Raw genomic sequence first — 12,642 nt, forward strand, 5'->3', positions numbered from 1 at the left:
AGGGCTGCTGAGCCTGAAGATGGATCTGTTGGTCCTGGCACCAGGGGGAGGAACAACTGATTTAGTATGAATAGCTGCTAAAAATGTACCTGCATTTGTTAAATGTCAGCTAAGAGAGCAGTGAAATTAAAAACTCTGCATTTTCTATATAGATATTAACAGTACTTAATGTCAGCTTAGTAAAAAAAAAACATAACAATTATTATTTACAATGGACTACGCTTAGCTAACAGACACATTTCCACCACTCATGGACCACACCAGGCCTGGAATTTCGTCATTTTAGGGGCAAGGCCACTTGGCCTTTTGAGTTGTCAATTTTTTAAGGGCACAAAGGCCAAAAGCCAGGGCACCAAGGCCATAAATTAAAACAATGATTTAACATACGATATGAAGTGACTACGATTGTATATGCATTTACAATACTTTTATATATATTTATTAAGCATTCAATGGACACCAAATTGCAATTAAACAAATTCTTTATTAAAACTACCAAGGATTCTTATAGCACAGACATGTTTGGCTCACTGTGAGACTGTGGTAGTGGGCCTACGTCAAGGTGCGTCCTTATTCTGAGTCACTTGAAGATGGAGATGATGACGAGTCAGGGAGATTTGGACTTTTGGGGTTCCTTTGACCATAGGGATGAATATTGGGTCTCCTTTTGTTGATGCCAGCTGCCCACCATCTTGCCACAGCTTCATCACTTTGATATTCAGCAGGAGCACAACCCTGGGATTTCATGAGGAGTAGATCTTCAATTGTTGAATTGTGCAGGCTTAAACGCCAATCGCCCTGCATTCTCTTCATTACTGAGAACTGCCGTTCAACTTGAGAGGTAGAGACAGGAAAAACTAGGACTATTTGTATTAGGTGCAGCAGATTGGGGTACATTCTTCCCTTCTCCAACAAGAATCTGGACCATAATGGGAGGAAAGTTTCCCTACTATGGTGACGCACAATGTCGTATGTAGACAGTTCAGGCATGCCACAAGACATGTGAATGGGTATTTTGATCGCGTTTTGAAAATTGGGCGATATAAACGAGCAGCAAACTTTGAACTTCCGTCTGCGATCGCCGGTAGTCAAATAAGTCTGCACAGAGGTATTTGACAGCTAACAACACAGCGCTAACTGCCTAGCACTAGATAATAATAAAAAAAGAACACAACTGCAACATAACTCAGGGTTCTTACACCTTTTCCAAAGTCAAATTCAAGCACTTTTCAAGCATTTTCAAGGTGCATTTTCAAGCTTTTCAAGCAGCGTACAGCTGTTGTAAATTACATATTTATATGCACATATTTATACTCAAATGATTATTTCCCTACCTCACATTAAATCCGATGTTCTTTATGCTATAAACAACCAAATGTGTGTTTCGTAATAGCATTCTACATAAGGATGACAAATTAAAGATAAGAAAACAAAGTTTAATATTGTAAAATGAGTGACCCATATCATATATAGTAGACTGGGCATCCCATATAACCTGGCTGAGCCAATATAAAACAATCAGCCAACTAACTTTTCAATAAATTCTTCATTAACATTTTTAACATTTTTGAGGTCCTTTTAGGGTGGCAGTAAACATACGGCTCTCCAAGGTTAGGACAAAACCATTGAAACACAAAGCTGATATAAAAAGAAGCATGTGCAGAGATCCTCTTTCTGTGTAAGGGTTTTGGAGGTTTCCAGGGAATTTTTTGCAGAATATGAAACTTTTATTGCCAAAATCTCCCGATAAATACATGTTTGAAGCTTGTAAAGGGAAGATGACAGCTCTCCCTCGCACTAATGCTTTTACGTAGCGATGCTCCCCCCTCCCTCCCGCTGACATTATGAATGTATGGCGTATAGCAGGGGTCGGCAACCTTTTTGATATGAAGTGCCATTTTAAAAATGTTATCAGCGTGCCAACGATCGATAATTATCAACGGGGGGGGGGTTGAGGAGCTTGACGCTCGTCAACTATCAGCTGGAGGGCGGGGGAGCCTCGCTGCAGGGAAGCAGTGTGTGGACCTGTCAGCGCAACTTACATGATGCCGAATTTAACAAACACATTTAAATAGTTGGTTTAAACGGCATAATAATAAGGACGATCGTCCGTTCTGTGATTCTCCAGAGCACAAATGTTATGATATTAGGGTCATGCAGAGTGAGATGAGATCGCTGTCCCTTTAAGAGAGAGAGAGAGGGGTGCGGCTTGTGCATGTGTGTTTGTGAATGGTAGAGCGACAGTGAGGGAACGTGTATATCAGGGGTACTCAAATACAAATCTTAAAGGTCCACAAAGAAAATGTTCAATAAGACAAAGGTCCGTTTAATACGGTCATTCAAACTTTTAAACAATTGTAACAAGATTCTTAACACGAGATTGCAAAAACAGTCTCGAAGTGAATCAAACCATCCCAGGAATCAAAGTCGAAATAAGTCCAGAACTATTGTACATTGTGTCAAACACTGTTGCTTAATGAGAGAAGTGGCACCTTTGGTCTGTTGCCAAGACTTTGAACTTTGGCACAAAAGGCGTGATGGCCAGGCGGACACACTGATGCAAGTGTTCATTGGTGAGTCGGCTGCGGTACTTGTTCTTCACCATGTTCATTGTTGAGAATGCAGACTCACACCTGTAGGTTGAGCCAAACATTGTGAGAATGTGAAGTGCCATCTTATGCAGGAGAGGGAAATTAGCTGCAGTGACCATCTTTGTCCAGAAGGTGGGAGTGTCACAGTCAGCCTCTTTCAGTGCAAGGTTTTCCTGGAGGTCAATCAACTCACTTTGCAGAGAAGCAGCACTGGCCCATGGGAAGATTTGTTGTGCTTCTGCAGAGAACTCTCTGACATTTCTGACCAGAAATGGGTTTTCAATGTACAGTAGGACTTGTTTTCCTAATCTGAAGTCATCAAAGCGAGTCTTGAAGTTTTCAATCAGCTTCTCCAGGAATCCAACATGATTCTGAGGACGATTGTCTCCTTTGGTCTGTTCCAAAAGTTTGGGGAAGTGGAGCAGTCCCTCCTGTAGGAAAAAATAAATAAGAAAAATATAAGGAGCACTGCTTAAAAGGGTATGATAAAGTATCAAAAAGGTGTTCATTGGAATCCAGGAAATGTGTGTGGTAGAAAATATTAAAAAGGCTTACCTGTAGGTCACTTTTGAAAACCTCCAGTTTCCTCTGGAAAGCACGCACTGCTGACATCAGCTCACACACTGTGTTGTTCTTGCCCTGTAGCTTGAGATTTAGGTCATTGAGATGAGATGTTATATCAGCCAAAAATGCAACAGCTTCCATCTTCTCTTCATTTTGCATGAATTCCATGAACTGTTTTGCTTTTGCACTCTTTTGCTCTGACAGAAACACTTGCAGCTCTTTCCTAATGGACCAAAAACGCTCCAGGACCTTGCCTTTGCTCAGCCACCTGATGTTGTTGTGCAGGAGCAAATCATCAAAAGTTGCATTGACCTCTGTCAGGAATGTTCGCAGCAAGCGATGCTGCAGTGAAGATGATGCTCTCAAAAAGTTTATGAGTCTCATCACTGTTGCCATGATTTCAGAGTACACTTCTCCAAGACTTGCACAAAGGACAGACTGGTGGATTATGCAGTGGTATGAGATCAGGTCAGGGTGGTGATCTTTCAGGCGCTGAACCAGTCCTCTCTCTCTCCCCATCATGGCTGGAGCTCCATCAGTAGCAATTGACACCACTTTCTTTAGATCTATCCCTCTTTCATTCAGCATTCCCATTACTGCTTTATAAATGTCTTCCCCCCTTGTGTGTCCACTGAGGTTCGTCAGGCCCAACACATCTTCAACAAACTCCCCCTTTGCCTCATCATAAAATCTCACAAACACCAGCAACTGAGCATTGTCAGTGGTGTCAGTGGACTCATCCACAGCTAAGGAAATGCGCTGTGCATTTTTGATTCCATCACAAAGCTGATTAATCAAATCACCAGCCAGTATTTCCGTTCTTCTGGTTGCTGTGGAATCTGAGAGGGGGATTTGCTTAATTTTAGCTGTTATTTCCTCTTTTTGTTTGCCTTCAAACATGGTCTCCATCACTTCAGTCATGCATTCTTTAATTATTTCTGCATCAGAGAATGGCTTCTTGTGTTTAGCCAACACCCATGCCACTCTGAGTGAGGACTCAGTTGCCTTTTCTCCTTGTGACATAGATGTTACAAGGATCCTGCTTGCAGCTTGATATGAGGATTTCATCCCATTTATTTTTGTGGTTCTTACCGCTGAATTTTGAGGGAAGGTCGCCTCAAAATAATTATGTTTCGTTTCATAGTGCCGTTTCAAATTGCCACTCTTCACAAGAGCTACCGTTTCTTGGCATATTAGGCACATTGGTTTGGTGCTCGCTGGAGGGAGGATGAACGCATATTTTGCAGTCCACTCATCTTTGAATTGCCGGTTTTCACTGTCGACTTTTCTTTTATTGGTCATCTTTGAACATGCCATTTTTCTAGCTTTACTAGCTACACTAGGCTACAGCTGAAACTACTAGCTAAATGCAACTAGATGCGCTGTCAACTCTCGCTCTGACTTTATTTATTTTTTAAGCTCCCGCGCTGACTCAGACAGGTTGAAAGAGACGACACACGCATTTTCATTCCGCGAAGACCCGCCCTCCTGTGCCTCTGATTCGCAGACTGTTGGTGGGGGAAAAAAACGCTGACGGGCTGCTGAATGTGATTGGACCAAAGCGTTGACAGACACACACACACAGTGGAACAGTGTGTGTGTGTGTGTGTGTCGCCAGAGCGCTGTTTGCAGACATAGCGGATAATTTTGACTCGTTGCGTTGTGGCAGACGGATAAGGCAGGCGTTGTGGCGGGCGTTGTGTCTCGCAGATAATACAGATAATACAGATTATACAGATAATACATATGAAAAGTATAATTTGCTCAGAGTCCAGAGACAGTGGTGGTTCGGTCCGGATCCGGACCGGAGTCCGGACTTTGAGGATGCCTGGTGTAGACATTTCATTTAGTTTGAGTCATTCCATTTTTTGTAGGTAGCCTTCTGGAAATGCTGGCATTTTGCAACATGGTCTCATAAATCTCTTTTATGTACTTACATATTGCAATGGCAAATATGTGTTGTCAGAAACGTAATGCTGCTTCTAAAATTCCACGAGGTCGTTAGAGAAAATCTGCCAATCAAAATCTCTAACTTGCTTTATGAATTAGTGTGATATATATTGAAGTAGCCTGTAGCTTTATCAACATCTGCATGTAATCAACAACTGACTGCCAATCAAATGAAGAAAGTACAATTCATAAACAACAATATTTATTGTCAATTAACATTGAACTAAACAGATATACAGTAAATGCTGTGGATATGTGTAATGTTCCTCTCGGGCTGCATTTATTTTACAAAATAAGATAAAATAGCTTTTGAAAATGTGTGCATCTTAAAAGTGCTTAATTTTAGATAAATAAAATAAAGTGCAGCAGCAGCTTGAGTTTCACTTTTTCTTTGTTAACCGTTTCACATCATGACTTAACAGTTTCAGACAATTATAGAACAATATCAGTCTTTACACATCATAACAATTGAACAGTTTTAAAGTTTCTCTTTCTTTCCCTCTTATATTGCATTCCATCACTCACTTGTTTTTATTCGGTGCGAGAATTGAGCTCGAGCTTGTCCTGCCAGGAGTTTAAATCTGGGCTGAAATGGTTTCAGGGCCATTCTCATAAACACATGCAGGTGCTCATTGGTTAGCCTCGGTTAGCCTGCCCTGGAACAATATTTAGTTTTAACGTTGATCCTGGTGGACTGATCATATTGGGCTCTGAGACTGCTTATTTTTTGTGACCTCAGTTCTGACTTTTACATTACATTACATTGCATTTAGCTGACGCTTTTATCCAAAGCGACTTACAATAAGTGCGTTCGACCAACAAAATACAAACTCGAAGAAAACAGAATCATATAAGTACATCAGGTTTCATAGAGCTAAAACATTTCAAGTGCTACTCAACTGGCTTTAGATAAGCCAGTCCTTTATTAATATATAAGTGCTTTGTTAATAGTTCTATCGCTCGAAGTGGAGTCGAAAGAGATGAGTTTTCAGTCTGCGCCGGAAGATGTGTAAGCTTTCTGCTGTCATGATGTCAATGGGGAGCTCATTCCACCATTTTGGAGCCAGGATAGCAAACCCACATGTTTTTGCTGATGGAAACTTGGGTCCCCCTCGCAGTGCGGGTGCAGCGAGCTGTTTGGCTGATGCAGAGCTGAGTGCACGCGCTGGGGTGTATGGTTTAACCATGTCCTGGATGTAGGAAGGGCCAGATCCATTCGCAGCATGGTATGCAAGTACCATTGTCTTGAAGTGGATTCTAGCAGTTACCGGAAGCCAGTAAAGGGAGCGGAGGAGCGGTGTGGTGTGGGAGAATTTAGGAAGGTTGAAGACCAGACGAGCAGCTGCATTCTGGATGAGCTGCAGAGGTCGGATGGCACATGCAGGTAGACCAGCCAGGAGGGAGTTGCAGTAGTCTAGGCGTGAGATGACAAGAGTCTGGACCAGAACATGCGTCGCTTTCTGGGTCAGCTGGGGACGTATTCTCCTGATGTTGTAAAGAGTGTATCTGCAGCAGCGGGTTGTAGCAGCTATGTTTGCAGTGAAGGACAGTTTGTTATCTAGGGTCACACCCAGATTCCTTGCAGTCTGAGTCGGGGAAACAACAGAGGTGCCGATGTTGATTGTTAGGTCAAGAGTGGGACAATCTTTTCCCGGGAGGAAAAGCAGTTCAGTCTTATCAAGGTTGAGCTTGAGGTGGTGAGCAGACATCCACTGAGAGATGTCAGCTAGACAAGCAGAGATGCGTGCGACGACCTGGATCTCTGAGCAGGGAAAGGACAGAATTAATTGGGTGTCGTCAGCGTAGCAGTGGTATGAAAAACCATGCGGGCTAATGACTGATCCGAGCGAGTTTGTGTACAAGGAGAAGAGGAGGGGACCAAGAACAGAGCCCTGAGGGATCCCTGTAGTTAATTGACAAGGGTCGGACTCCGACCCTCTCCAAGTTAGCCTGTAGGTGCGGTCTTTGAGGTATGAGGTCAGGAGGGAAAGTGCAGTGCCTGAAACTCCAAGATCTTGGAGAGTGCGAAGGAGGATCTGATGGTTCACCGTGTTGAATGCAGCAGACAGGTCCAAAAGGATGATGACAGAGGAGAGGGATGCTGCTTTAGCAGTGTGCAGTTCCTCAGAGACAGCAAGGAGGGCAGTTTCTGTTGAGTAACCTGCCTTGAAACCAGACTGGTGTGGATCCAGAAGGTTGTTGTTGATGGAGATAACAGGAGAGTTGTTTAAAGACAGCGCGTTCAAGTGTTTTAGACAGGAACGGGAGGAGAGAGACAGGCCTGTAGTTTATAACATCAGACGGGTTGAGAGTGGTTTTCTTTAGGAGAGGGTTTACTCTTGCCTCCTTGAGACTGTTTGGAAAGTGACCAGAAGTTAGAGAAGTGTTGATGAAATGGGTGAGAAACGGTAGAATATCAGGAGCGATAGTCTGAAGGAGGTTTGAGGGGATAGGGTCCAGAGGACAGGTGGTTGGGCTGGCAGAGGTAATGAGGGTAAAAACCTCACTTGGAGAGAGAAGGGAAAAGGAGTAGTGTGTGGGTGAAGGGAGGGTCTGGTGACCCAGCGGTGAGTAAAGGTGAGTCAGAAAAAGAAGAGCGAATATCATCACTTTTTTTTTCAAAGTGGTTAACAAAGTCGCTTGACAGAAGGGAGGAGGGGGAAGGGGCTTTGGGGGGGTCCAAGAGGGTGGAGAAGATGGAAAATAGTTTTTTGGCTTGAGAGGGAATGTTTGGTCAAACACTTTGTGTTTTGTCTCATAGTGGCGTTTTGGCACTTTTAATGAGTGCCACGGTCTCTATACAAATGAGACACACTGGTTCTGTGCTCCCAGTGGGCAGGATGAACATGAATGACTCCGTCCACTGAGCTCTGTTCTCACCAGTGTTGGGTGTAACGCGTTACAAAAGTAACGGAGTTACAGTAATATATTACTTTTTGTTGTAACGAAGTAATGTAACGCATTACTAATGAGATGTGGGTAATATATTACCCGTTACAATGCTCAGTAACGCAGTTTCAACACATTTTAACCCGAAATTAAATGGTGTTTTGTTTTTTAAGAATGTACTCATAGCGTACATTCCGACACCGGACAAATTGTGCGGGTAGATCAGTAAACCTGGTGTTTACCCTTCAGGCTTCGCGTCGAGATCTTCGGGGAAGTTGAACGTTATGCAACCATTCAAAAAAGAGAACGTAGCGAAAAATACAAACAACAAATTGTGTCAGGTGCGCGTGACCTGCTCCGCTGCGCGTGCATCATTTCCAAAGTGCTTCCACAGCAGTGACACACATCTGATCTGTGGATAATCATTTATACGAAAATGGTTAAAGCAACCATCACTAAACGCCAGCAACACTGCATCTACTGCAGACAGTAGCAACAGGTCAGATGCGGTCATCACGTTACCCTCCGTTGTGGAAACTAGCTTACTCCCGCCTGACTCGCCAGCCCCGGAGCATCAGTCTTCGTCGCCCGAAACTACGCCGCCCCTCTGTGGCCCGCAGGTGCCAGGTATATCTAAACAACTACCCGCCTGTACAGTGGGGTAAGGTGGTCATTTTGCAGCTTGTGGTATAAAAATAGACAATGGCTAGAATATTCATGTGAAAATAGTACCATATTCTGACATGCCTGTAGAAATGTTGGGTCAAAAATAATGCATACAACAGCACAGATGCCTTCACCACGAATGGCTACAAAAATATCTCATATCCCAAGCTTATTATCAACGAGCTGATGTTGCAGCTGAAATGTTCTCCAGGTCACAAAGTCAACCTCACATGATGATGTGATACCAGTTTTCAAGCACAGTAAATATTCTCTTCCCAGCGTATATGATGGGACCAAGGTGATGATGTAGTAGGCTACATGGTTTTAATAATACTTTTGCCTTTTCAATGTTTGCAGTTTCAAACCATGAGCATGGTTTAAATAATATTTGCCTTGATTTACAATATGTTAACCTTCATTATAGTCCTTGACAGCGGTCTGTACTGCTGTATTAACAACGTGTCACATGTTAAGTATTTACAATCAGAATCGAGTATTCAACTAAGCCCTGTAATACAAGTTGTTAGTAGCCTTAAGGGCCTACACAGTTGATATGCTATACCACATTGCCCTTCACTGGATGCATAATGAGCTGCACTAAACTACATTTTAGCATTTAAAATACCTAGCTATTCTTTTGCGGTTATTTTGGTGAAAGTAACTAAAAAGTAACTAAAGTAGTGTAACTCATTACTTTTCAGAGACAGTAATATTGTAATGTAACTTATTACTTTTAAAAGAGAGTAATAAGTAATATGTAATATATTACATTTTGGAAGTAACTTGCCCAACACTGGTTCTCACTGTCCACTTTCCTCTTCTTGGAGAGCGCCATGTGTAATTATTTGTCTCTCCCTGTCTGCCGCAAACACGCCTGTTCACTCTCCTCTCCGCTTCTCTCTGCCGCGCTCTCGTCTCTTCTTCTGTGTTTCTCTCCCTGTATCGCTCACTCGTCTCTTTCGCCCCATGTCGGCGGCGGTTAAGATAGAATCGCCCCGTCAAAATTGAAATCCCCTATTAATGTATTGATTATAGTTCCGGGTCCGTATGGGTCGGTGTCTGGGTCCGGATCCGGACCACGGTCCGCCTGTTGCCGACCCATGGTATAGGGTGTTCTATAGGTTTGTGGGCATGTAAATGGTCTGCAAAGGTCAAAGTCACAAAACGCCTCAATCGGACTCCCTTGTTTGCTTCAGAAACATAATGACATAATTATGTAACACTCGCTCTTCTATTGGCAAGTGCTCAAACACAGTGTACATGATAGGCGGGACATCTCTAAGCGGCTGATCAGCTAACCAATCAGATCAGACTGGGCTGATCTGATTGGTTAGCTGGCCGGCTCTGTTGTGATTGATCAAAAGAAAAGAGGTTGGGGAAAAGAGGTTATGCAGCCCAGGCAGTATGAGAAAAAAATACCCCTATTTTTCATAAAATCAAAAACCAAACATAATTGATCATGTACATATAAAATGATATAGGAAACTGAATATTTCCAGTTTGTGATCTGCCTGCAGTTTACATTGCGCGTCATATTTATTTGAAACTGCTGCGTAATTCCCAGATGTGCCTCACACACACCAATATTATAATCTAAAACTCTGGATTTTATCACCCAGTAATACCCACTCGACTAATGTTGCTTGATCTATAGCATGTCAGCACACACACACACACACACACACACACACACACACACACACACACACACACACACACACACACTCACACTCACACTCACACACACACACACACACACACAGGGTTTACCTCATTATCATGTCTTTCAATCTTAGTTTTGTTGACTTATTAGGTCCACATTATTGATGTAGTGCTGCACTTGCAACCACAGGACTAGAAACCAAAAACATAAACACATTTAAATATGTAGAAAGTCAGAAACACACGTCAACAAAAGAACACAACTTAATATCAGGTGAATAAATTGACAATTATTTAATGTTTGCTAACGTCTGCACAAATGACAAATCTAGTGAATTTGTGTCTTTATCATATTGGAATAGACCGCCTGGTTAAGAATTGTGTAAGGACTGTTATTGTGATGTGAGCCTTTGTGTGACTTTGTTGGAACAACCCAGTAAATATTTTAAGACTGTTTCCCCTTCATTTAACAATGAAGACAAAGCTGTTGAGTAGGTCGTATTCCTTGTGGAAGGATTTCTGGTACACCTGTTTCCTTAAATGTGAATCTAAAGTACTCTCATTGGAGCGGGGAGGAATAAAGACTGTGCATCCGTAAACAAGAATGAAATATGAAAGAAGAGACAAGGAGCGAGATGAAGGTTAAAGGAAGGAGAGAAGAAGACAATGAATATAATATATACTCACCAGAGTAAAACTATTTGATTTAAAAGTCTTGGTGCAGATTGATAGCATGAATGTGACTAGCCAGTTGCCTGGTCATCATAGGAGGTGGTACAGATGAGTTGCTGCTGGTTGTTTGGTGACTGATTGACAACTTGAAGGGCTTGTTGGTTAGCTTATTAGCTTGGAAAACACTATAGCTAGTGTGGCGGCACGTGGGAGTGTTTGTTTGAAATTCTATTTAACTAAAAGCCAGACAACGCCACCTTGGGAATTGCACCCAAGGAAATAATTATTCAAAGTACCAATAAGGCACTCAGGTTTGTAATACTGAGGGGCAAGAGAGGTGGTTCCAATTCATCAAATGTTTTATTTTCATGTATTAAAATATCATTATAAAACACAGTAAGAACAACGTACACACTGGAAATAAAGGGGGAAATCTTAATTCAGGGATGCTGAGGCTTACCAGTGGATGGAGGTGACGAGGGGTGAGAGGGATCCCAACAAAGTTTAAGGCACTCGTGATCACTACACACTCACTCACACGAAGGAACACCAAAACCAGGAGGAGCATGACACACAAAAAGGGGGAAGCCGGCACCACACCTTTGGCTCTCAGCAACTAAAGAGGGGCAAACAAGACACAATTACTGGGGTACACAGTCAACACAAATTAATACAGAGACCAACACATAAAATAAGTATAAAGACAATAAAAAGTCAATAATACTACAAAATATTGATCAGTTCACTGATTTCAGATAACTGAAATAAACAAAACAAATTTAGAGTAACAGGGTCGAAAACAACTAAACCAAAGAAACGGAAATCAACCTAACAGTCTACTTAACCTTGAATTAAATAAACAAAAAAAACTTAACTCAATTAAATAACTAATCATAAACAGAGCTTAATCGAATAGTCCACGATAACAACATTTAAAATATGGCCCTGTAGTGAAGGGCAAGGTGACAGTGACACCAAGAGGCAATGCAGACAATGCAGGCCAAGAGCAACACCCGCCAGGCAGTAGTGTAGCAGTGAAGCACAGTCAGGCCAGCGCCATATAGTCTATACGACGCTGGGGCAGGCAAGCCAGCTGTGCAGACAGACACAGCCGTCCAGGCAACACTCAGGCAGGCAGGCAAGACACTAGGCTTGTTTGAGACGAGCTGCGGCTCGCCTCGAAAGTAGACGAGAATAGCCGATCGCAGCCGGGGGAGGTCTCAAAAAGCTCGCCTGAAGTCGGACAGCTCGGAGTCGGCTTCTTCTTCTTCTTCTCTCGGTTTTTTGGCCGATATCAAACAACTTTAAGGTGCATACCGCCACCTCCGGAGTCGGCTTCACTCTGTTTGCATTTATAAAGAATGCACACATGTGTTTAATCGTTAATGTCAGATATGTACAAAGTAAATACATTTGTTCCTGCTCAAGATTAGATTCAACTTTTTTGTTATTGCACATATTACAGGTACTGAGACAACGAAATCCAGTTTAGCTTCTAACCAGGAGTGCAAAAAGCAGTAAAGTGAAAAGTAATGTACACAATCTACCGAATAAAATATAGAATGAATTGAATGATGAATAAACAGTGAGGAGGGGTATGAATACACTAGATATACACAGCAGCCTGTGAGCAGTATGAGCAGTATTA

General features: G+C 42.4%; 2 protein-coding genes across 5 annotated transcripts in view; one reads left to right on the forward strand and one right to left on the reverse strand.

Annotated features, from left to right (window-relative positions):
- The window catches only part of rims4 (regulating synaptic membrane exocytosis 4), a 127,403-nt gene that overhangs the window by 81,840 nt on the left and 32,921 nt on the right, over positions 1-12,642 (forward strand). The window lies entirely within an intron of this gene.
- Positions 2,306-4,858, reverse strand: LOC307040466 (SCAN domain-containing protein 3-like). The gene is made up of 2 exons (XM_079683314.1): positions 3,147-4,858; positions 2,306-3,022 (listed from the first exon to the last, which is right to left on the reverse strand). The coding sequence occupies exons 1-2, from the start codon at positions 4,470-4,472 to the stop codon at positions 2,474-2,476; spliced, it is 1,875 nt and encodes a 624-aa protein (XP_079539440.1). The 5' UTR covers positions 4,473-4,858; the 3' UTR covers positions 2,306-2,473.

The sequence above is a fragment of the Notothenia rossii genome, assembly GCF_949606895.1.
Source record: "Notothenia rossii genome assembly, chromosome: 5".
In the NCBI taxonomy this organism is placed as follows: domain Eukaryota; kingdom Metazoa; phylum Chordata; class Actinopteri; order Perciformes; family Nototheniidae; genus Notothenia; species Notothenia rossii.